This window comes from Protobothrops mucrosquamatus, unplaced genomic scaffold (genome assembly GCF_001527695.2).
Source record: "Protobothrops mucrosquamatus isolate PMUCROS unplaced genomic scaffold, P.Mucros_1.0 scaffold2697, whole genome shotgun sequence".
NCBI classification, from domain to species: Eukaryota; Metazoa; Chordata; class Lepidosauria; order Squamata; family Viperidae; genus Protobothrops; species Protobothrops mucrosquamatus.
In genome coordinates this window covers 144938-171481 of record NW_015388743.1, presented here as the reverse complement: position 1 = coordinate 171481, position 26544 = coordinate 144938, and the positions used below count along the sequence as shown (strand labels likewise).

Here is a 26544-nt window from a genome sequence, read left to right as displayed (position 1 = left end):
TCATTCCATCTGCCCAGTTAAAGCAAGCAGGCACCTATACTGGACAGCAGGACATAGATGATCACTTTAGTGACAATGGAAAAGCATCAAATCATACTGCACAGAGAAAAACCATGGTGAACCACTCCTATATTTTAACCAAGAAAACCACAGTGATAGAAAATATAAAATGATTGACAATATAGTGCCAAATTATGGGGAGGGGGCCAGGTCAGATGGTACTCCACATGCTACTGAGGGAGAGCTGAAGTTCTTTTAAAATACTGATGGTGTTTATGACACAGCTGGATTAAAGCTTTTCAGATGTCTAGCTCCTGATGTTGCTATACAGAAGATGAAGATCCAAAGCATCACCTTTTGAAGATAGAACAATTTCACAAGCAATAAATAAAGTTACCTTATCTTTTTAAACAGTAAAAAAAAGAAAATGCAGAAAAAATATTTTGCTACTTTAAGTAGTCACTGATAAACCATTCAGCAGCAAAGGAGAAAAAAAAATATAGAGATGTTCAAAACAAAGTGTTTTGAAAAGGATCTCTTCAAAAGGAAAAAAAAAGGATAATGCAGGATTAGAGCAGATAACAAATTGGGATACATTTGCTCCTAATATAAGGGACTTGTCCCAAGATGTATCAAACATAGAGTAACTGACCTTCCAGAACAGTAATATACTGTAATAGACAGAGCAAACATCTTAAAAAGCACATTGAAGATAAATATCTCTAGTGCAGTGATGGCAAACCTTTTAGAGACGGAGTGCCCAAACTGCAACCCAAAACCCACTTATGTATCGCCGGGTGCCGGGTGGGTGTGGCCCACTCGGCGGGTGCAGTTACAGTGGGCTTGGCAGACTAGGTGGCGTGGCCACTGGATGGGTGTGTCTGCAGTAGTCATGGCAGATTGGGTGGGCATGGCTGGAGTGGGCATGGCCACCTTGATGTTGCTTATGGGGAGGGACATCTGTGGGAGTCGGGCAGGGTTGGGGAAGATCCAGGGGGTATCTGGCGGGTGGGATGGTGGGCTCCCCAATGATGGCTCCAGGCTGGCTGGCCTTAGGCCAGTGATGGTGAACTTTTAGAGACCACGTGTGCTAGGGCAATGGCGCGTGCCCACAGAGAGTGCTCCGCATGCTGCCTCTGGCACGCGTGCCATAGGTTCGCCACCACTGTTCTAGTGTAATGTTAAGTAGACATTTACTATTTGTTGATTCAGAACTCCCTGCCTGGTTGACTTTTTCCTAGGCTTGCTTTTTGGTTTTCTACAAATTTACTTTTAATTGGGGATTAAAATTTAATAAATGAATACATGAGCTGGAGCATGTCACACTCGGGGACAGAGGCCAGGGGTATTGGCCATCTAGGATGAGAATCAACAATCTGGAGCATTCAGTGAAAATGAACGTGGATGTTCTTGTCTGACCATTTTCTACAATGCTTAATTATTTGACCCTTCACATTCTCATTCATTCTCAAATTCAGACTGGCAGAAATTGTTTTATTGCAATATTTTCCTGCATGTGGTTTTTCAGGTTTCCTAAAAAGAATAACACATGCCTAGTAATTATTTTACTCAATGCTGGATTTGCAAATGCAAATGTTTTACGAAGGAACATAGAGACATCATGTTTCTATTTTGAAAAGAATGAGGATTTAGGGAATCAGTTGAAAAAATAAAATGAATAAATATAAAAATATAAAAAATAAAATTTCTAAAAGGAATTTGAGGAGATGAGGTGTTTTGGTATCACAAAATAGGGCAGGACTGGTTTAATTATATTGATATTTTTGCAGCTGTCCAATGAAAAATATTTTTGTTTATAATCTTGTCTGACCCTGGACTATCAAAATCTAGAAATGCTGCATATCATGCCAGAAATAATTTCCTTGGTGGTCTCTGTTGGTCTATATCTGTACAGGATCTGATCTGGAGGAAATCTGCCTTTCAAAACAGGATACATGCTGCGTTCTGTCAAATAATTTCCTGGGTTCTTGAAATGGAAAGAAAATATTTGAGAACTGTTCTTTTTATTTTATAGTTTCATGCTTCCTCTTCAAGAATTTAGGTTCTGTAGTAAGAAAAAAAGGGGGAGGGGGAGCTAATTTGAGAACCAGAAATTAAAGTTGTGATGTAATACCGTATATTTAGTTGGAAGTGACTTCAAAGATTGTTCACTCAACCTTCTGCTAATTAGAAAATTTGTCTCTTTATTCATGCTTACTTTGCCTAAAATTGTTTATTAGCAACAAAGAAAGTAGAGAAAAATAGGATGCCCAGAAAACAAGAGGATAGTCCCTGTGAAATACAGGGAACAAGAAAGAAGAAGCGTTTAAAATTGCAATAATGTGACCTAAAATGTGCTTTTTTGAAAAAAAGAAAATATATACACTTAGCAACAACTGTTAGCAACAACTGATTCTAACAGATTCTATGATTGCACATTTTAAAAAAAAATTCTTGTAAGCCATTTTTGATTGTTTAAATCAGTAGTATACTCCTGAAATAATTCTTTGATTCTTCCTTTTAGACCCATCCCTCCTCACTAATCATGCTGGATTTGCTCCATGTAGCTCGTGATATTGCTTGTGGTTGTCAGTATTTGGAAGAAAATCACTTCATTCACAGGTCAGTAGGAGAAGCTAATATTGCGAAGGACCATTCTCTCTGTGTGTGTGTTGTGTGGCTGACTTGCATCAGGTTAGTATACAAGCCACTGACAACAATGGTTGTGTACTACCACCCCCTAGAGGTCTGCTGCTTTGAACATAAAAAAGAAGAAGGAACAGAGGCATTATATATATTTTTAATTTCTTGAACAGATTTATATTCTGCCTTTCCATCAGGAGCTCAAAATGGCTTATATGCAAATTATTCTTTTTCAAAACAAGTTTGAAGTCTTCTACTTATGGATTTTCTATTTTAGCTTTCCTATTTGGAAAATGAGTGTGCTCAATTATTTTAACAATAGTAGTTTTATCTTTAGCTTTCTAGTAAGTGAACAGCTGGTCTGTCTAGGTTACTATTCAGATTTAATTTTATTAATTATTTTTTAAAACAGCCAATTGTTCTTTCTCTAGAGACATTGCTGCTCGAAATTGCCTCCTTACGTGTAAAGGTCCTGGAAGAATAGCTAAAATTGGAGATTTTGGGATGGCCAGGGACATATATAGGTGAGAAATATTACTTATTATTTCTTATTATAATTTCTATAAGGGAATATATAACATTCCTTTATATCAGCAGTTCTCAACCTATGGCTGTCCGCCATTTTTTTCCCCTTTTCCGGCGGGTGCCTTACCTCCCTTGGGCTGGACTGGTGGTCGGCCTGCTCCGTCTCTGCCGCTTGCCAGCTATGCCTCAGCCAGCGCAGGGGGCGGAACCACGCATGCACGGCGCTCCCAGGCAGGGAAAGTCCTCGACTTACGACCGGTTGGGTAGTTCTCAACTTATGACCAGTTTAGTCCTCGACTTACGACCGGTTGGGGGTCGCGGCATTAAAAAGGTTGAGAACCACTGCTTTATATAATTCCTCCCTCCCTCCCACCCTCCCTCCCCCCCCCTCTCTCTCTCTCTCTGAGGAGTGAGTGAGTGAATGAATGTAGGCTTCCACAGGATTTATTTCATTGTATGCATTGGTCTTTTTCAGATGTTTATATTTTGAGGTCTCAGAGAGATATGTATGCTGTCTTCACTACAATTCTATGTTCATTCTGTGGAATTTCCTTGGCTTACTTTTATTGTTATTTTATCAACCACTTTCAGTATTGTGTTGAAACAGAATCCTCTCCAACCTTGTTTTCTCTATTTTTCTCATACCAAGCAGCAGGATCTTATCTTGAAGCTTTATCCCCTTTGGTGTTGACCAGACCCATACACATTCTTCCACTACTCTCTCTGTTTATCGCATATAAAAGTAGGGATAAAGGGTCAGGAGAATGTAATTACTGACTCTGGAATTTCTCCAGGGCACCAGGATTAATGATTCTGCAGTTGCTAAACAGGAAGACTTTAATAATCTACTATAATACAGTAGATCTTATTGATAATGTACAGTTACTGTCCTCACAGTGCCCTCTAATGTCATCCTGGAGAATTACTTCACTGCATATTTCTGTACAGTATTGATTCTGGCAACAAACCAAAAACTTGGACTATTTATAAGTAGGGTTGGATAAGGGGATTTTCTTGACATTTTGCAAGTTGAAAACTTCCCTTTGAAAATGCATTCTTTGTAGTAAAGATGCAAAACGAAAAAGAAGTGAATTGTTTGGATTATTCATTGCAAGACAATGAGGTTTATTATATGTTGGGCTTATTGTATATCAAGCAACCAAGGTGAATCTATAATTCCTAGTATTATTTTAGGCAGTGCTGGCTAGCAATGGCAAAATCCATAGTCCCAAAGGAGTTGGAGAGTTCCAGATTATAATATCTGCATAAAACACCATGGCTCAAATCAGCCCAAGTTGCAAATGAGATAACCTCATTTCTGCCTTTCCTTTGTCAGATGAGCCCAAAATAAGGGCAGTTTTGTCACAGGACCACCAAAACACAAGTACAAGATGGCAAGAGCCATAATCAGATCCGCTGTCCTGTGAAAATAAATAATTAAGGAAGGGTAGGAGAACCCAGATCCAGACTAAAGCATTACTGTACAGCTTTTCCCAGCCTTGAATGGGACCATATGTTGAAGTGGATGGTGCTAGGAGGAAAACTAGATTCACTTTTATTCCTCTGAATTTAAACTAAATTAAAACTACATGTGATTAATATCATTACACTCCAATTATGTATTTACATATTTACCAGATAGGAAGACAAATTTTCTCCCAAATGTGAATTGATGGGAGACCTTATATTCTCCTACTGAGAATAGTAAAAGCTATTGAAAAGAAGAATTTTTTTGGAAATCAAGGTTTGCCAAAGGTGGCTATGAGCTTTCTACTAGGAAGAAGATCTCTTTGAAGATGAGCAGGAAGCTCATGTCCTGCTTGGAAGGGCTGGGGAATTTCAATTCTTTGTAACCCTAATTGGATTCTTCTCCCCTTTTCTTTTTCTGTTGCATTATTCCATGCTCCTGCTTTGGTTCTTTCCAGGTTTTTTTTTAAACCTATTCTTTATTCTTTTTATTCAGTCACCACTTTACTTTCTCTTCCCCCCCCAAAAAAAAAATTTTTTTACTGGAAGAAAAGAGGTCAGTCTGTGTGTTTCATGTGTATGTTGCATTGTGTGATTTTGGGTAAATAGTGAGAAAGAAAGGCACAACAGAAAAGGATTAATTGACTTGCAAATGGAGTACATTATTTTGCAGACTGTTCATTTCATTAATAATGAATTAATGCAATATTATTTGTGTGGAATGTGTTACCTACAAACATTTATTTATTTATTGGTGGATGATCTCCAGTAATGGATGCATATAGAGTTGGCATATCTAGATGGACAAAATATGAAAAACATTGGACAGCATTTTGTTTTTCCTTATTTATGGGGCTCTGCTGAGATCTAAGGCCATCTTCCTTTTGGTAAATGCCTTAAAATGTCCTCTTCTTCTACATTAGAAATTTACTTAGTAATAATTTCATAGATTTCTAGGTCAAATTCTAAGACTTGTGTTTTATGGTCTGCCTTATAAAGATTTCAAATCTCCTTTTCCACACACTATTCCTGATTAAGCTCTGCCTCTACTCCCAAAGTCTCCATTTGCTCTGTGGGAGAAAGCTTTGAACCCACACATGACAGAAATGCCCCCCCCCCTGCTTTCTTGAAAGCAGGTACGTCCCTGAAATCCTCACCTGATCCCACATTGCAATTATAGTCACAGTTTGGTTCCTCATACTCAAACTGTTGCCATTGAAGAATGGAACGATTGCTTAAAGCACATTTAAGGGTGTAATTATACCTAACAAATAATCACAAATGCCATTTCCCTTGTTTAGAAAAGTAAAAGATGGATATTCCCCCTCCCCTTTTTTTCTTCTTCTTCTTACAAAAGGGAGAATTTGCCCTGTTGTTTCAGAAAGAGGGGGGGGAAAAGTCTCACTGCTGCCATCAGCATAGCTCTCGGAGCCACCCACTTCAATCAGCTGCTGAAGGAGCCAATACTTAACTCTTGTTAATATTCTTGCCTCGACTGCAGAGCTAGCTACTACAGAAAAGGAGGGTGTGCGATGCTGCCTGTCAAATGGATGCCACCTGAAGCCTTCATGGAGGGAATATTTACATCAAAAACAGATACCTGGTAGGCTCGCTCAGAATTTTCATTCCCTTTTGCAAGCAAACGGCTGCTTGGGGGGGGGGGTTCAAAAATCACTACCCACATTTTATTTTACTTTTTCGGTCTGATGGAAGCCAAAAAAGTTTTTTAAGCAGGCCTTTTTCTTCTGCCAAATAATAAAGCTTGTCAAATAGATGCCACAATAAAAAGAAATAGATCCAAAGCCACCAACAGAGAATAGTTAGAAAGAATGCAACAGAAAGGGCTTTGCGAAAATGGTCCTACTGTTTAGATAATTTTGCTCAGATTTCCGCATATAAACCTGTGGTTTTTATTTCTTGCTTTTCTGTGTCCAGGTCATTTGGAGTGTTGCTGTGGGAAATATTCTCGCTTGGATATATGCCCTATCCCAGCAAAAGTAACCAGGAGGTCTTGGAATTCGTCACAAGTGGGGGAAGGATGGATCCACCCAAAAACTGTCCTGGCCCTGTGTAAGTAAACTTTCATGCCCCATAGGCGCATGCCAAAGGCTAAATGTCTTTAGTTGCTGGAATTTTTTGGGCTATGTGTATATATAATCGGTCAGACCCATATGCAGGGCATCTGTCTGATAAAACAAGTAATGTTAGGAGCAAAGGGTTGTGATGTAAAGAACTTTCCTTGGTACTAAGCAATCAGCATTCAGAGACCATTGAAAATAAACTGTTTAGGGAGTTTCTTATTTTTTAGAAATTTGTGGTAATTCTGCAACACTTGCGTTCCCCCAAAATTAACATACGCAGATGATGCCATTTTGGCTCAGAATCACCATCTGGAATAATAGATTCATTACACATTAGGATGTAGGATGGCTGTTCTAGCTTGGTTCAAGAGATGCCCATTTTTGATTAATAGCCATTGTAGCCCATCCTAATCAATAGATACTCTGCTATTCAAAGTTCTTATAATCTAGTATTAATTCAATACCTTTTCTTGGTAAATAATGTAATTTTAATTTATTTACTTATAGGTAACTATATAGATGTATGGCATAAATAAGTTCATGCTTCTAAGAAACTGCTAATCAAAGATTCCACATTTTTTTCTTATATAGATAGATGTTAGAGGTCTAGTTGGTGTAGTGATTAAGCATCAGTCTAGAAACCAGGAGATTGTGAGATCTAGTTCCACCTTAGGCACAAAGCCAGTTGGGTGACCTTGGCCCATTCAGTCTCTCTGAGCCCGAACAAAATGGCAATGGCAAGCTACTTCTGAAAATCTTGCCAGAAAAGTTCAGAGACTAACCCAAGCAGTTGCCAAGAGTCAACTGTGACTCAAAGACACACACTCACACTCACACACACACACACACACACACACACACACACACACACACACACAATGTATGTTATTTAGGCAATATCCCAAAGACCCATGGTGGCACAGTGGTTAGAATGCAGTACTGCAGGCTACTTCTGCTGACTGCCGGTTGCCAACAGTTCCGCAGTTCGAGTCTCACCGGCTCAAGGTCAGTAAAAGGAGGGCCCAAATTGTTGGGGGCAATATGCAAACTCTGTACACTGTTAGACAGGGCTGTAAAGCACTGTAAAATTGTATATAAGTCTAAGTGCTATTGCTATTGCTATATAGTTTAAGCATCTAGTTTTAGCCCAGTTTTAGTCAAGCAATTCTGAATGCCATTCTATTGTCATCATCCAAATTGCAGCTATGATACTAATTGACAAGGATCAAAAATTCATTTTTGAATGGTAATATTAAAAAAATCCATTGTGATACTATTTCCTCTTATGCTGTAACAAACTGAGTGTCAAGTTAAATCTGTCCTTTAGTGCCATTTTCTCCTTCTACTGTTGTAGATATCGAATTATGACCCAATGCTGGCAACACCAGCCAGAAGACAGGCCAGATTTTGCCATTGTTCTGGAGAGGATTGAATACTGCACCCAGGTAACCATTTCTCTCAGGCTCCATCACTGTGTGTGACCTGGTGCAGGAAAATACAAAAGGGAAACATGCCCAAGCCTACCAAGTATAATGTCTTTTTCTTAAATTTCACACTTAGCAAGGCAAGTGTGGAATGCAAACAATTGTTGAAAGAATAGTTCAAATCATCTCACAACCACATAAAGAATAGGCCACCCATATCTAAAATGGGTGGTTAGCTTTGATAGATACTTATCTATGGCATTTATTGTCCTTCCTGAATAGATCATAAATCTTCAGCACACTTGGAGTTCTTTGTATTTGGTTCTCCCAAACTATTGTTTTTTGGCTGCTAGTGCAGGCACAACTTGAAGTCACTGCACTAGAAAAAGCTACTCCAGGTTCGCATATACCCATCCCACATCATTTTCTCTTACATGTTTAATACACCCAAAGTGGGTAAAGAGTAGTTATATCCAGTGCTTTTTTTTTGTTAAAAAAAAAAGGTGCTGGAACTCACATACATCATACCACCCGCCTTGCCTACCCTACAAGGTTCCATCCAAAAAAGGTGTCGGAACTCCGTTCTGGGCGTTCTATGTCAAAAAAAGCCCTGGTTATATCCCCAGCATATATTTCGAAGACAGTCTTATCATCTTCTAGATGTAGTTGGTGGTCCTCATGGAGCTGCAGGTCAGAAGCACGGGGAAGGGTCTGTAAAATATTTCTTCTCCCCAGTCCTAATACTGTATATCTGGGAAAAAATTGTTTTATTTTAATCAATTCCTATCATGTCAATAGTCCATTAAATACAATATGCTTTTTAGTAGGGGGCCGATCAACCACAATGAGATTGTGTACATTTCAAAAAAATTTTGAAATAAGTTCTTTGGATTATGCATCTCCTTAAGAGAAGAGCAGGCCTTCTCTGCTCTTCTTAAAGCAACTTAACTAGTTTCGTGAGCATAAGAAAAAGGTACAGCTGACTTAATTGAATTTGAATTTGAATTTTATTATTATATTTATACCCCGCCCTTCTCCCGGAGGACTCAGGGCGGCTTACAGCCAGTTTAAAAACAATTTATACAATACAATACAAAATTTAAGAAAATGATTAAAAATAAATATTTAAATAGGCCGCTTCTAATAAAATTTAGTTAAAACCAATTTAAAATGCCCCTAGGCCAGTCCTGCCCGCTGAAACAACCAAGTCTTGAGGGCGTGGCGGAAGGAGGGGAGATCCGGAATCACCCGGATCTCTGGGGGCAGCTTGTTCCAGAGGGTGGGTGCTCCGACAGAGAAGGCTCTCCCCCTGGGGGTCGCCAGCCGACACTGTCTGGCTGACGGCACCCTGAGGAGGCCCTCTCTGTGGGAGCGTATCGGCCAGTGGGAGGTAATCTGTGGCAGAAGGCGGTCTCGGAGGTAACCAGGTCCAATGCCATGGTGCGCTTTAAAGATGATAATCAACACCTTGAAGCGCACTCGGAAGGCCACAGGCAGCCAGTGCAGCTCGCGCAACAGCGGCGTTACATGGGAGCGACTCCCATCACCGCCCGCGCGGCCGCATTCTGGACTAACTGAAGCCTCCGAGTGCTCCTCAAGGGAAGCCCCATGTAGAGAGCATTACAGTAGTCCAGGCGGGAGGTGACAAGAGCATGGGTGACTGTGCGCAAGGCATCCCGGTCCAGAAAAGGCCGCAACTGGTGCACCAGGCGTACCCGGTAAAATGCCCCCCTGGCCACAGCCGTCAGCTGGTCTTCCAGCGTCAGCCGTGGATCCAGGAGGACCCCCAAATTGCGTACCCTCTCCGAGGGGGCCAAAGTTTTGCCCCCTATAGTCAGCGATGGAGTCAGCTAACCATACCTGGGAGCCGGTAACCACAGCCACTCAGTCTTGGAAGGGTTGAGCCTGAGTCTGTTTCTCCCCATCCAGACCCGTACGGCCTCCAGACACCGGGCCATCACGTCAAGGTCATCATTGGGGTGGCCTGGGGTGGAAATGTACAGCTGAGTATCATCAGCGTACTGATGGAAATCCACCCCAAAGCCACGGATGATCTCCCCCAGCGGCTTCACATAAATATTGAACAGTAAGGGGGAGAGGACCGACCCTTGTGGCACCCCACAAGTTAGGGGCCTTGGGGCCGACCTCTGNTGTGTCCAGGTCATTTGGAGTGTTGCTGTGGGAAATATTCTCGCTTGGATATATGCCCTATCCCAGCAAAAGTAACCAGGAGGTCTTGGAATTCGTCACAAGTGGGGGAAGGATGGATCCACCCAAAAACTGTCCTGGCCCTGTGTAAGTAAACTTTCATGCCCCATAGGCGCATGCCAAAGGCTAAATGTCTTTAGTTTCTGGAATTTTTTTGGCTATGTGTATATATAATCGGTCAGACCCATGTGCAGGGCATCTGTCTGATAAAACAAGTAATGTTACGAGCAAAGGGTTGTAGGATGTAAAGAACTCCTTTCCTTGGTACTAAGCAATCAGCATTCAGAGACCATTGAAAATAAACTGTTTAGGGAGTTTCTTATTTTTTAGAAATTTGTGGTAATTCTGCAACATTGTGTTCCCCCAAAATTAACATACGCAGATGATGCCATTTTGGCTCAGAATCACCATCTGGAATAATAGATTCATTACACATTAGGATGTAGGATGGCTGTTCTAGCTTGGTTCAAGAGATGCCCATTTTTGATTAATAGCCATTGTAGCCCATCCTAATCAATAGATACTCTGCTATTCAAAGTTCTTATAATCTAGTATTAATTCAATACCTTTTCTTGGTAAATAATGTAATTTTAATTTATTTACTTATAGGTAACTATATAGATGTATGGAATAAATAAGTTCATGCTTCTAAGAAACTGCTAATCAAAGATTCCACATTTTTTTTCTTATATAGATAGATGTTAGAGGCCTAGTTGGTGTAGTGATTAAGCATCAGTCTAGAAACCAGGAGATTGTGAACTCTAGTTCCACCTTAGGCACAAAGCCAGTTGGGTGACCTTGGCCCATTCAGTCTCTCTGAGCCCGAACAAAATGGCAATGGCAAGCTACTTCTGAAAATCTTGCCAGAAAAGTTCAGAGACTAACCCAAGCAGTTGCCAAGAGTCAACTATGACTCAAAGACACACACTCACACTCACACACACGCACACACACACACACACACACAAAATGTATGTTATTTAGGCAATATCCCAAAGACCCATGGTGGCACAGCGGTTAGAATGCAGTACTGCAGGCTACTTCTGCTGACTGCCGGTTGCCAACAGTTCCGCAGTTCGAGTCTCACCGCCTCAAGGTTGGTAAAAGGAGGGCCCAAATTGTTGGGGGCAATATGCAAACTCTGTACACTGTTAGACAGGGCTGTAAAGCACTGTGAAATGGTATATAAGTCTAAGTGCTATTGCTATTGCTATATAGCTTAGTCTAGTTTAAGCACCTAGTTTTAGCCCAGTTTTAGTCAAGCAATTCTGAATGCCATTCTATTGTCATCATCCAAATTGCAGCTATGATACTAATTGACAAGGATCAAAAATTCATTTTTGAATGGTAATATAAAAAAATCCATTGTGATACTATTTCCTCTTATGCTGTAACAAACTGAGTGTCAAGTTAAATCTGTCCTTTAGTGCCATTTTCTCCTTCTACTGTTGTAGATATCGAATTATGACCCAATGCTGGCAACACCAGCCAGAAGACAGGCCAGATTTTGCCATTGTTCTGGAGAGGATTGAATACTGCACCCAGGTAACCATTTCTCTCAGGCTCCATCACTGTGTGTGACCGGGTGCAGGAAAATACAAAAGGGAAACATGCCAAGCCTACCAAGTATAATGTACTGATAATATCTTTTTCTTAAATTTCACACTTAGCAAGGCAAGTGTGGAATGCAAACAATTGTTGAAAGAATAGTTCAAATCATCTCACAACCACATAAAGAATAGGCCACCCATATCTAAAATGAATGGTTAGCTTTGATAGATACTTATCTATGGCCTTTATTGTCCTTCCTGAATAGATCATAAATCTTCAGCACACTTGGAGTTCTTTGTATTTGGTTCTCCCAAACTATTGTTTTTTGGCTGCTAGTGCAGGCACAACTTGAAGTCACTGCACTAGAAAAAGCTACTCCAGGTTCACATATACCCATCCCACATCATTTTCTCTTACATGTTTAATACACCCAAAGTGGGTAAAGATTTTAAAAACAGAACCCAACACAATCAGAGTAGTTATATCCAGTGCTTTTTTTTGTTAAAAAAAAAAAGGTGCTGGAACTCACATACATCACACCAACGCCTTGCCTACCCTACAAGGTTCCATCCAAAAAAGGTGTCGGAACTCCGTTCTGGGCGTTCTATGACAAAAAAAGCCCTGGGTATATCCCCAGCATATCTTTCGAAGACAGTCTTATCGTCTTCTAGATGTAGTTGGTGGTCCTCATGGAGCTGCAGGTCAGAAGCACAGGGAAGGATCTGTTAAATATTTCTTCTCCCCAGTCCTAATACTGTATATCTGGAAAAAAATTGTTTTATTTTAATCAATTCCTATCATGTCAATAGTCCATTAAATACTATATTCTTTTTAGTAGGGGGCCGATCAACCACAGTGAGATTGTGCACATTTCAAAAATTATTTGAAATAAGTTCTTTGGATTATGCATCTCCTTAAGAGAAGAGCAGGCCTTCTCTGCTCTTCTTAAAGCAACTTAACTAGTTTCGTGAGCATAAGAAAAAGGTGCTGCTGACTTAAGGAATACACTCCTGAGCATGGCTCCACATGGAAGACATGGAATCCATACATTTTTTACTTATATGAAAGAATAATTCCTTTATCAGTCTCATTTTATGCCTAACAATTTTATTGTGAAATTGTGAATTTTAATATTGTCAGGAAGATGAGAAAGAGAATATCTCCCTTTATGAACAAAAATATATTATTCCACTACTTTTTTTTTAATATCATAATTGGAAGATAAATGCATGTTGAAATACTGTCTCTCCTTCCCTATAGGATCCTGATGTCATCAATACAATTCTGCCCGTGGAGTATGGTCCATGCATTGAAGAAGAAGAAAAGGTTCCTGTGCGTCCTGAAGATCCTAAAGCAATTCCTCCTCTGTTAGTGTTGCCACAGCGAGACAAAAAGGGTGCTGAGCAGCTCCCGCCTTTCCCATCATCTCTCCCTTTTGTCATTCCAGCAGGAAAAGCTCTCCTGAAAGCAGCTACTATTGAGCCAATTACCCAGGCAAACATCCAGACTTCCCTAGAAGGGGGGCATGTCAACATGGCATACACTCAATCAATCCCTGCAACAGAGCTCCACAAAACCAGGGGGTCCAGAAATAAGCCTACCAACCTCTGGAACCCAACATATGGCTCTTGGTTTTCAGAGCAGCCAATTGTCAAAAAGACTTCTCAGCTGGAGAAAGAGGCAACAGAGCAGGAAGATTCAACACAGGAAGGCAGCTGTACTTTGGGGCCCAGCATAATGGCTGGAAGGCTACCAAGCTCTTCCCTTCTTCTAGAACCATCTTCACTTACAGCCAGTGTTAAGGAAGTGCCTCTCTTCAGGCTCCGCCATTTTCCTTGTGGCAATGTTAACTATGGATACCAACAGCAAGGCCTTCCCTTGGAAACCTCAGCCCCACCTCTGTGCCAGCAGTTACGAGGACCTTCACCTTAGGGACCAATTCAATTAACCTCTAATCTTCTTGACTTTCTTCCCATGTGACTCGTGAGCCTTGGCACAAACTTCAGTGTCAACCATATAGCAAGCACGAGAACAGAACAAATTTTCCCTTCTGTTATGTGCCAATCTGCTCTGAAGTGCCATCACCCCTGAAGTTTTTTTTTAATCTCTTAAATTTCAATTTATCAGTGATCCTTTATATACACACTCACACCTATGAACAAACATAACTGTCTGAGATAATAGTCACTATTACAAGCAAGGCCCTGCCCTCAATTGCATAATATCACTTGCATGATTGTTTGCTATGGCCTTTCCTGTGTGCTGCTTCCTCTTAGTTGTTTATATGCCATTTCAAGACTCGCAGGCCAAATGTTTAATGTTTAGGGATTTTCTATACTGCCAAAGCAATGTTATGGATGTCCTCATGGTTTCAGAGAAGGGAAATGTCCTCCTGTCAAGGGCAAAGTCAGATAACATGGACTCTGAAAGAGCTCATACTCAAATAGCACCACAGCTACCACATGCATGCAAAACTATGGAGACCTAGCAACAGAATAGCTAAATGTGTCAATGTCACTTCTTTTTTTTCTTTTTTTTCTTTTTTGAGGTGGAACTTGCAGAAAATCAAAGAACATGACCAAATGCAATGGATTACCTTGGCAAGACAGTAAAAACCTTCTCCCTTTCCCATCCATTGTGATTGTTGGTTGGCAACCTTTGAGCAGTTAAATCTAACACTTATCTTTCAGCATGTATTCATGTCATTGATGGATCTGCCAAAATATGGCAGATGAGCAAAGGATTATCAAGACAGTAAAGGCCAGATTGCATACTACTGAAACTCTCATTATGTCACTGTCATTATGTCATTGCTGAGGGCAAAGCCTGGCAATCAGAGGAAGAGAGTCCTTTGGTATACTATCAAATTCTTCCAGGGTGTGAAGATACTAATTATTATAATATGCATTGTAGTTTAGAAACCAATCCAAAGATTTTTATAGAACAAGAATTTAGGAGAAAGGGATATTAAAAAAATCCTCATTGCCCATTTTTCAAAACATATATATACATATACTGATAAATTAGGACTTTAAAACAATTATATTAAAATTCAGCATGCCATAGAGCCACAATCCAACATGCTTTACAGCTTGTTGAGACAGCCATTAATTTGACTTGAATTGAAAATTGAATATTAAAATATCTTACTTTGTGATTAATTGCCAAAATTGTACCTACACAGTAATACCTACTGGGTGAAAAAATGAGATGGTGATGCTTGTGGTATGAGAATATTGATACAAATTAAGATCTTAGTATTGTTCCAAGCAGGTAAACTACTGCATTGAGCCAAAGTTGCTACTCAGGTGTGCAACTTTCAACCAATTTTCTAGCTTAAGTGAAAAAAGTAGTATCTTAAGTGGTCATACTGATCCAATCTTTGCATCACTGTAAAGATAAATGAAGATCGCTTTGTGCCTCCTGTCTTTGTTTTAAGATCCTAAATGCAGCTATAGTTCTGTGCAATTTGCACTGCATAAGTTCATTAATTTCCTTAGGTCTCGTATGCAAATGAAGATGAGTGATCTTCCTGGATGAAAGCAAGTAGTATTGTCTGTCAGTGACTCTTGGCTTGCTGTAATAACAGTCAATAGAAATTGCTCTGTAAATTAGGCAAACAGAATATTAACCCATCCCATTGAATATCATTGTCCTGCCAGGAAGTAACCAAGATTCTTAAAATATAGTTTAAAGTGAGGCTGGCTTTCTCTCTGCTCTGAGCAACCACTTATTACTATTTTACATAGGGAGCCCCATGTTCTGTAGTTGAGTCAGGGAGCTTAAATTAGTAAGTATGTGGGTTTCCTGCTTGACATTTCTACTTGCACATAGCAGAAATCACATTCTTTGTGAGAATTGTTCCTTATACTGATAAGACCAGCAATTACCAAACCAATCAACAGTTACATTCTGTCCTGCCTTCACAAGAAGGGAATAGCCAGCCCCCTTAATTGCAAGAGTATGAGAAACTGGACAAGAGATTTTTACCATACAGTAATTGCTTCTGCATAATCTGAAAGTAAGAAATTTACTGGAATAAGTATGAAGCTTAGCTCCTGAAAGTCTGGGCAAGAAACAGTTAATCCAAGGAACAATTTTTTCAAAGCAAGTAGTACATTAAATTACAAGGAAATTTAAGGTTGCAATAGAAGAATTCTAGCAAATACCTTACTTTCAAATAAGATGCTTATATAGAAGCAATTATGGTGGCAAAACTGCCACCTATTTTCTCACGCAAGTACAGTTTAAGAGTTTTCTCTCTTATGAAGGTGGGACGGAATGTAGCAGATGATCATTTTGGTCAATATTAGTCTTATCACTGTAATTCCTGTTTGATTCAACTCAGGATAATTAAAAGCAGAGTTCTGGAGTCTGTAAAATACAGAATATAATACTTAAGCAGGTTGTGGTGTTGCAGTGACTATACCAAACCTGTCATAGCTTATTAATGCACATTATGTAGTTGTGTGTGCTGTACCATTATTTTACCTCTTCCATTAGCCAAGGACAGCACTGGTCAAGAATTTATCTGGAATGTCATTTATTATAGTTTTAGTATATGCCAGAATTCATAGAAAACTCAACAAACCAGTAGACATTCTTACTCTCCCAGCAAAAGGCCCTCAGTGGTGTAATTTTGCACCCTTGAAAATGATTGTACTGAGATGTGGTTGCTTATTGTGTATAAAATGGTCAGCCATATAATTCTCTAAAGAAGTAAATTTATCTTGATGCTTGCAAAGCTTACAAACCTCATTATGAAGAGAATCTTGAGTCTTTCCACAGCAGTTATTTATAGAGGACATGGCTGGAAAAATTTAGCTTACAAGCCTATTAAGTATCTAGCACAAATGCATCATCAAGCATTTAAGGTACGCTATTAGAATAGCATCAGATGCTATGCCAGGGACAGCACATAGACCACAAATCAAGCTGTAGGACCATCACAAATACATGGGAATCATGCTGATCTATAAAGGAATGTATTCCCTATGAATAAACCCCCATGTGGGCAGAAGTCACTTTCAATAACTTATATGGCCAAAGTGGCAGGTTTAGGGAAATGCTGAAGGAATATGTCACACAATTTGCCTTTTAGCTGATCAGAGATGCAAATCTCTTTCCGAGGCATTAGCTCTGAAGCTATATGGAAAACATGCATTCATACTTCCCTACCTTGAAGTCTTACAGGGACAAGCAATAAAGAAAAAAAAATGTGGTTGCTGCAGGAGCTAAAGTCTTGTTTTTTTATACACACACTATAGTTGCACTGCAGCAGAAGAGAAACACCCCACAGAGAGAGAGAGAGAGAGAGAGAGTAGTTCCCCAATAATTACAGTTCGAGAAAAGTATAGTTATAGGAAAATCAGTGAAGCAGAGGCAAGGAGAAACTAGCATCCCTAAACTATTTATGGTATGAGTCATTTCTCCAAATATTCTCCTTCAACGTGTGTCTTGATGGCTGCCTCCAGAACATTGTCAATTTCTTTGCCTCGAGTATTAAACTTAATGGTACTAGAACACCACCAGGAGGATCCTTCTTTCAGAAATATCTTATTTGAGCAGGGTAAAATGAATTACAAAGCACTTACTGATTTACCATAATACAGCCAGTCAACCTCCTAGTTTTTATCCCTTGTGAAGGCCAGAGTCTTGTAAAATTCGGATAGATTTGGAATTTGTTTTGCAATATAGCAGCTTTTTTAAAAAAAAAATTAACAGGTGTACAGCAAACTTGGTGAACACTATGAGAAGTGTCTGGCTCAGTGGAACCCCAGATATCACACTAGAAAGGCCAGTCTTGAACTGTGGCTTCCTGTTCTGTCCCCGTCTGACACACACACCCAAACAGCCAGCCGAGGGTTAAATAACTTCTCCACACTCCATGGCAGCAGCTCCGTAGCTGCCTGCCAAGAACTTTTACTCAGAGAACACAGAAACAAAAAACAATACACACAGTTTGAAATTAAGTCCACAGCAAACTATTTCTCCAGAGATTTAGCTTTGTCCGCCACAGAGTCCAAATGGCCACCACCTCCCTTTTATAGTCTGTGGGGTGTGGTCCAGTGACTCAGCTTAATCTCTGGCACGTCTCCTTTTCTGCTGCGCACGCTTGTCGCTCCTACGCTGGCGTGGATCCAGCCACAACTTATCTTCATCACTATCCAAAACACCTGGCTCCTGGCCAATCTCAGAAACACCTGGCTCCTGGTCAATCTCTTCTCCGTCGGGAGACACCTGAGGCATTGCCAGAGAGGAGGGTCCTGGAGAGGGAGGCCTGGCCATCTCCTCTCCTTCATGTTTGGAGCCTTCTTCCTCCGATAAGAGGGGCTCACAAGACGGAGCCACAACACTTCCATTCATTTGGAGGTTCATTAGCTTTGAACAATATATTAGGAGAACGAAACGTTAAATAAGGTAGAATTAGGTCATGTTGATGGATAAGACTAATGGAAAGTATGCTCCTAGATCCACAGCTGCACCCACATTTGTACAGCCTATTTTCAGATTCTGACATTTAGAAAGAGTATTCTCTTTGTGGGAAAGGGAGTAGAATTCTAACATAGGTCCAAGGGATGCTGTACATTCAAACAGGACATCTTTTTTTCCTCTATTTTGTCTGGAATGATGACACTGCTATAGGTGTAATTTTTACATTGCTTCTCTCCTCTGGTATTAGATGCATGAGAAGTCAGATAGAAAGCATATTGCAAAAATAAGCCTGTTTTTCATGGGATGTGCTCTTGAAGTGGACATGCATAGAAGTGTTACAACACACAATGGAACATACAGTAAAATCTATTTATTTTCTTTCTTTCTAAATCTACAAAGTGTAGGCCAGGGGAATGGAGTTTTGCTGGGCTCATTTTGCAGGGCATGATAGCTGCTGTTCTTTAAGAATTTCCTTTCAGAAATCTGTTTCCGTTAAGTGAAGCCATCAAGCTATGTCCAGACTTTGAATGAGTACTACCATTTCAAGGGCCTTTTGCAGTTACACCTGGATGTCCCAACCCTCTGTGCCTCTCTTTGTCTGTATCAGAGCTTTGTCATTAGGAATGTGATTCATGTTTGTACAGAAGCTCGTGCAACATTATTCATACACCAAGGGCCTATGCATTTCAGGGATCCTTCTCAAATTCTCAAATACTAATATATGGTCATTACATATTTTCTATTGTATTTGTATTGTAATCGAGTGTAGTGAACCTAAAGCATGAAAATAAAATGACTGTAAAGAAAGGCATGATGTACTGTCTTCACAACTCAAAAATTACTATTGCTGGAATATGGAATACACTTGGTCAGTAAGTAAAAGTCAGGCAATGGTTGAATACCTAACAATAATTCTAACAAGGAATGAAAATTAGAATTTGAATAAAAAACTTGCTATTAACTTAAGAAATCCTAACTTGATCAAAATTGCAAAAATCTGATTGAACTAAATTAGCAGTAATTCAGGCTAGGAGGGCCAGAAGTTACAATCTGTGTAGGTTAGAGGGGAGCTATTCACTTAAATGAGAGCCAGTTTGGTATAGTGGTGAAGGAATCGGACTAGAAACAAGGAGACTGTGAGTTCTAGTCCCACCTTAGGCACAAAGGGTGACCTTGGGCCAGTCATTTTCTCTCAGCCCTAGGAAGGAGGCAATGATAAATCACTTCTGAAAAAACTTGCCAGAAAACTGCAGTGAGTTTCCAGGCAGTCTCAAAGAATCAGGAGAAGAAACAAAAGTATTTAAATGAGACACGTCGACTGTTCTAAATATACTTTAAAAAAAAAAACTTGCAAAACCTTATAGTACATTTGGTAACATCACATCATGGTGAATTGGTTTTAATGTAGGAAAGTTATTTAGACTTACTAGAATAATGGACAGACAAAACCATTACCATCCTTTCGTTACAGTATTATTTCTTGCTGATTATACTTGGCCATCATAGTAGATCCATTTTCCCTTCCAAGCTGCATGTAAACTTAACAAGATTCCAACAGAATTGAAGTCACAAAGGTATTGCAGATGATTATTTGAATGATGATAAAAAAAACCACTAACTCTTCTGGGACATCTCCAAGGGGGGAAAGTGTAGTAGTCACTTGTGTTTAGCCAAATATATCACACCAGAATATATATATTTTTGTTGAAATGTGATCAGTTATATTTTTGACAGTTGCTGAAATGTTTTGATCAAGTGTATTACAATCAGTGACCTGAATTACCAATGTTTTACTACCTTACTTTACAAATATTCTGTTTGGCATCAAAAGTAATTACAATCTAGAAAGCAGTTACATTTTTAATGTTATTCATTCATTTATACAGTATATTTCCACACAATGCCCCAAAGGCAGCTTTACAACTTACAACTCTTGTTAGGTTTCAACCTTACACTTACTTTCAACAATTGGAATTATTGCTGATGGTGTAAAACAACATCTAAAGCAGTCCCACACTACTTATGATTAGAAAGTTTGCTCTAAAAGTTAAGATGCTGGCTTAGGAGCAGGGAAACCTGAGTCTTTATCCCGATTCAGGCATGGAAGCCAAAATCTAACCCTAGGAAGTAATGGTAAATCACTGCCAAAAATATTGCCAAGACTAGTGGTTTTCAACTCATTATCTGCGGAACCCTGGGGGTGGGGGCGATGTCATCACAGGGTGTCAGCGAAAGCTTGAAGAAATGCTATGATTTAAATCTTGAGTTAAGTTTTGGGCTTCCATGGCCACAAAAGGTATTTAAAGGGGGTCTGTGGTGAAGAAAAGGTTGAGAACCACTGGCCTAGATTGCATGTATTTGTAACTAGTTGCCAGGAGTTAAGACTGAGTTGAAAGCAAGCAAAAAATAATAATTACCATACATGGCTTCAAGGAATACTCAAAATTTCTAAGGGATTCCACAAAACTCCAGTATGATTCTGAGTGTTCCTGATGTAAGGCTCTATTTCTCTAAAATAGAACAAACTGAATTATGCAATCTTCAATCCTGGATTGAATTATCAGGGGGTAAACCCAATGGAAATGGAAATCAGTGGGCACTGTTAGTCTTTCAAAATTATTTCTGCATGGCTTAGCATTTATTTTCAGAAGTATCATAGTGGCAACATTTAGCTTTATGGTTATGATTCACTCTTTCAGTCTTTAGCATGCATTTTATTAATTTAATTTAGTTTCCTAATACACCAACACTGATTTGATATTAGTTAGCAAATAAGAAACTATACTTAATCTAATTTGGATCAAACAAGTAATAACAAAGTTACCACTTCAGAGTTGAAAGGCTTTACAAGTCAAGGAAAGTAATATATCATAAAGCCATGGCTTCTGATAATTTTATCCGATGAAACCACAAAATAGCTGCTGCATTCTATTAGGTACATATACCAGGGTTGTTTATATGCTTTGAAAATAATTTGGAAAAAATGTTTAAGGTCTGGCACAAGCTCATGCCTTTTCTACTACCCGTATTTCCCGGAATATAAGACCTGGTCTTGTATTTTTTTTGCCTCCAAAAGAGACATTAGGTCGTATTTTCAGGGATGTCTTATTTTTTCCAATGTTTCGCCTCACGGCGGTGGCACCAACAGCCCTGTCCAGCAGGAGCCCATGTGGCCACTGCTTGAGGGCGTTGCCCTCAGCCTCTGTTTTGCCGGCAGAAGCCTTCAGGAAAGACCTCTGCTGCCCAGAACGGAGCCTCAGGTTGACGCACATGTTGCCCCCTGGCCTGTTTCACCAGCAGAGGACTTTCACTTTTATGAGTGCGCCTCGCCCCACCTCATGCAACCAGATGGTGAGACGGAATGGGTGCGGTCTTAACTAGGACCTATTTTGGGGGTAGGGCTTGTATTAGGCGCACACGTAAAAATCAAGCTAGAGCTTGTTTTTGGGATAGGTCTTATTTTCGGAAAAACATGGTATACATTAATGCAAGTCAACCTTTTCAGGGTTCTACGTAAGTCAAAAAAAAAAAAAAAGGTTGCAATTGCTCATTAAAGTCTGAAGTACTTTTTCCAAATTATTGCCCCAAAGTGTTCATCTCTAGTGCAAGGTATGTACATGTGCATTGCAATTATATATACGTTTTTGTATAACAATAGCCTGTCTAAAAATATAAAACACAATCCTATACCAAACTGGGAATAAGTTACACTAAACTCAGCAGGGTTTGTTGTTATGTAGAAAATTGCACTCATTAACATTCCATGAAACTGAATAATGTGATTGAAGCAAACTATTATTACAATCACCGGGGTAACGATAATAATTGAGGGATATAAATTTAACCAAATACAATGATAATCTGTAAATACTGCAAAAATACACTAATAATTGGTCACAGAACTGCTGCACCCAGAAGCATCAATATATTTTTACTCTTTAATTATATTAAGCATTTCCCTGGAAGCTTTATTAGTCAAATATGAAATGGGTGAAAGAGAAATATAATGAAAAAGATACAGTATACAAGGAATGTATAAATACTTTTATGTTCAACATCAAGGTATCTGCGGATCAATTAAAACGTTAACAAGGTTTCTCATTGAGGGGGCTGCTCAATGAGAACACGTAGAACTTTTGAGAGCATGTTTGGGGCAATACTATAAAACAGATGCCACCGTGGAAGCGATGATGATGAAGACTTTATCTAAAGGCAAATGAGGCCCTGCACTATGCTGGATCTCTGTGGTGCCCAAAGGCACTGTTGGAAATACAGTTAATGTATGAGGCTGGTATTTTGTAGCATTGTTAGATTGCCATTTATTGTGCTTGACTTAAGGAATCTTTAAATTCAAGTGGGATGAATTGCCTAATGAGCACCAAGGAACCTATCAGTGATTACATTGTTGCTCTTGAGTTTCTTTGAGAGTTCAGGTTTTACAGACATAAATAGAAATTGAAAACATCTGCTTTATTATGTATTACTGGTGGCGGCACCTCTTGGAATCATAAGGCAGCTGCTTCTTTTCTTAGGCTTCGTGATGCTTAATAACTTGTTTTACACACACATGTACATGTACAACTCTTGAATCTCAAAAAGCATATGAGCTTCATGAGCCTTGAAAAGGATTTAGCTAATTAGAAGAGAGGTGCTTTGTAAACACCTCTTTCAAAGGATTTGCACAACCATGCTTAGTAACAACCTTTTCTATCAAAATTAACTTAATAACAAAATAAAATTTAACTATTAAAGAAAATGTTGGATTAGGAAGTATCAAGCATCAAGGTGCAACTTCATCCTTAAATTCATTAGCTACTTTTTACATGATGTTACCACTAAAAATAAGCTTATAGCCATGTTATGTAACTATTCCCCTTAGTCAAAAGTATTCATTAATAAGAGAGTAACAGTGTTACTATTTCATGAGAAATATAAATCAGGAAACTTTCTTCTAGCAAAGCTGAAAATATCATAAACATTTTATACAGATTAAATAAATCTTGTAAAAACCCCTTAATGTTACTTTAAATTGTTACAGTTTTAATTGCAGTTTGACAAGATGCTTCATTTTGAAGAATTAAACCATTTTCTGGTTTCTTTGGCTTTTCATTAATATATTATGTATTATATATTAAACTATTTCAAACAATTGTAGAGCATTTGTTTTTCCAATTATTATTTTGTGGTTAATTACTTAAAGCAAAACCATTTTAGAGTTAAATTATCCAATCCTTTAAAAGATGTTTTACATTTCTTTTCAAAGGTATATCAAACATACATTTTTCTAATAAAAATGTCAATACTATTTTCCTTAAATGTATTTTGCATGCAGGTAGCAAACCATAGGTTTGCAAATAATTTTTTGGCATCCATGTTGGCTTCAATTGGCCTGAAGGCTAAGTATTATTCTATTCAGCTGAATTCCCCTCTGGCTTGATGTATTGTCTGTGAAACAGGCTAGCACCTGCGGTAGACAAAAAAAAAACACTTGAAAATACAGCAATACATCCACAGAATTTCTGCAATTTTGGTTCCCAAAAGGCAATCATGATCAAATTATCCTGGTGTTGAAGATGAGAATGCTATCACACACCAAGTGACTTCCTTCCCACCTGCCATAACAAGAAGGTCCATGTTTTCAGAAGCAGGAGGGGTTGTAAATCCAAGCACATATTTCTCCAGGACCTTAACACTTATTGATCACCTAACCACTTCTGGATACAGTGCTTGGGACACATACAACTGGTGCAAAGCTACAAACTACAGCCTCAACTTACCAAATAGTTTATCCAAAGGATCAGAGAAAATACTTCAAGGGAAATAAAAGTGCATACTAAATGTCCCAAAGGCTTTTTTTTTTTTTTTTGAAAGTGCTTCTGGCATACTTTTTTTTAAGTGTGTGCACAAGTGCACGCACACACACACACACACACACATACACAGTTTAAAAGTGCTTTTGCTGGAAACCTGAAAATATACATTTTTTGTAGCTTCCATGTCATGTCAAATAAGCAAATTCTGCTTTTCAGGGTTCTTTTCAACTGATCGTTTTGTGCTTTCAGGGAACTGTCTAAAGCTAACAGCTTCCCAGAGTTCTTTCACTGTTGTTTTTCTACCTTGTTTTTTTCTAGAGAAAGCAGTTTAAAGAGTTATTTAACAAGCTGTATGATCTCTTGCTGCATTATAGCTTCACTAAAATACAGGATGAAAAGCTCATTTTGAAGAGACAAAGCCTGTCAAAATGGAGTTAGTTCGAATAATGGATATTATTGGAGTAACAGAGCAGCTCAAATCCAAGATATTTCTAATGCAAGGAGTATTCAAGCAAGAAATGTTTTATAGTGAAAGCTACTAAGATCTCATTCTTCAGTCACTGCACACTTCCAAACTGTGAGCATCTTAGAGTCACGAAGCTTTAGGATGTTAAGTAAAGATGGGGTTCCACGCAGGTAAAAGTCAGGTTTTCCTCATCTGTACCTCATCTTAATGAAAAATAGTGTTCTTCAACAGATGTCATCAACAAGTTTCATTCCATTAATCCCACGATAAGTTACTCGACTTGGACGCACCAAGACTCCATATTTTGGCTTGCAAGTGAAATATCGCTTGTCACCCACAGAGCCATCATTCTTGCCCTTAGCACTCCGAAGTTCCAGGCCAAGCCAAATGCCTGGAGCAAAACTGGTGGGCCCAATGTAGCGAATTGTGCCCATCTCACTGGAGCTGCTCAGGAGGACCTGAGAGCCTTCATGTAATTTTACTGGGCCATCTGTGCTTGTAGTAGTAGTGTTGCTCCAACTACGACGCAAAGAAGAATTTTTTGATCTGGACAGAGAAAAAGAGGCAACAACATTAATTTCCAATTGAAAATAAAAGAAAGTAAAATAAAAAAAATACAACATTGCACAGCAAGAGGAGATTGGCCTCTAATGTATTAAATTAAGCCCAAGGACCTCTTTCTACTAATTGATTCTAATTCAATTTCCAAAGCAATATATGTATACATTTGACGTATTCTTTGATCAGTTTACTATATTTCTATTCTGTCAGTGCTATGCAAGAAAAAAACTTTGAAGTAATCTTCTTCAATCACATTAAACTGAAAGTCAAGAAGATTTTACAAGTATAACCCTTTCCTCTCAATGTCCATATTAACTCTGGAAGAGCTAAATATGCCAAGATGTTGTACAAGAAAAAAATAAATTGGTCTCCTGTTGCAATCCCAATAACTATCAGTTTGTCATACGCTCACCATATTTTAAAAACAAAGATATTAAAATCAGGTAAGTATTTAATATCACTTCCAGTGTGGTCTAAGCAAGATTCCAATAAAAAGCAGCACAAACTATGAAAGATGAGAGAAGCAAGATTTTAGAAAATGTTAGCCATTTAGTCTAGCATGAGCTGGCAGGAAAATGGCAATGATTTTCAATATAAACCTGGGTTTTTTTTACCACCTGGAGTTATTCACTTCAGAGTATATTACTGCTTGTTTTTAATAACTATCAGCCACTGCAGCATGAAAATTCATAGATGCGCAGACCATCATTAGCATTGTTCTTCTTACAGACATTCAGAAATAGATATGGGATTTGCATACATACACCAAAATGATTCCTTAATCATGAAGATTCATGCCTCCTCAAACAAAAGGGGATTTTAAGTCTTCTAATCTCAGAAAATTAGGAATATATAAATTCTGTTCTTTCTTCTATAAAGTCACTTACTTGACAAAGAAATTTCTCCTGTTTATCTCTTTTTGTGAAACTGCAGAGGTTGTACTGAAACTTCGTTGGAAACCTGAATGAAAAAAGAAGAATAAGCTTTTAATTTAACATGCAATATATTTCTATGATGGTTTGTAACTATGAATCTTCAGCTATTTTGGACTATGAGAAAAAAATGAGGTCAGCTGAAAAACAAATGAGGAAGGCTACACAAAAAGCCAAATAACGATCTGTAAAAAAGAAAGTATACTGAGAACAGAAAGCAGGATGGGTCACAAGAAGATGATAAATAGCTGTAGCAGTATACAGGATGTTGAAGAAGCTAAAACTCAGAATAAATTGAGGCTGGCAAAAGATACTAAAGCAATCAAAATGGTTTATTAAGATATGCTAACTGCTTGATAAACACAGCAAAATCCTAACAAATAGCAAATATTCTACATTAATATGTTTAAGTCTCCAGATTAGTTGCATCCTCTAGGG

At 38.8% G+C, this 26544-nt stretch overlaps 2 protein-coding genes and 1 long non-coding RNA gene across 3 annotated transcripts in view; 1 reads left to right on the top strand and 2 right to left on the bottom strand.

Moving 5' to 3' along the window:
• The window catches only part of ALK (ALK receptor tyrosine kinase), a 155852-nt gene extending 142021 nt beyond the window's left edge, over positions 1-13831 (top strand). Inside the window, exons 19-24 of the mRNA XM_029286012.1 lie at positions 2525-2622; positions 3075-3167; positions 6137-6238; positions 6571-6705; positions 8071-8161; positions 13160-13831. Of these exons, the coding sequence (XP_029141845.1) occupies positions 2525-2622; positions 3075-3167; positions 6137-6238; positions 6571-6705; positions 8071-8161; positions 13160-13831 (1191 nt within the window). The remainder of the gene's footprint in view (positions 1-2524; positions 2623-3074; positions 3168-6136; positions 6239-6570; positions 6706-8070; positions 8162-13159) is intronic.
• Positions 13832-22244: 8413 nt separating this feature from the next.
• Positions 22245-24192, bottom strand: LOC107296237. Its single transcript, XR_001549085.1, has 2 exons — positions 24112-24192; positions 22245-23798 (listed from the first exon to the last, which is right to left on the bottom strand). It is a non-coding gene; the product is annotated as an uncharacterized LOC107296237 (long non-coding RNA).
• Positions 24193-24264: 72 nt separating this feature from the next.
• Positions 24265-26544, bottom strand: part of CLIP4 (CAP-Gly domain containing linker protein family member 4) — a 36977-nt gene continuing 34697 nt past the window's right edge. The window contains exons 15-16 of the mRNA XM_015825586.1: positions 26062-26134; positions 24265-25159 (exon numbers count right to left, since the gene is read on the bottom strand). Coding sequence (XP_015681072.1) covers positions 24838-25159; positions 26062-26134 — 395 coding nt within the window. The 3' untranslated portion in view covers positions 24265-24837. The remainder of the gene's footprint in view (positions 25160-26061; positions 26135-26544) is intronic.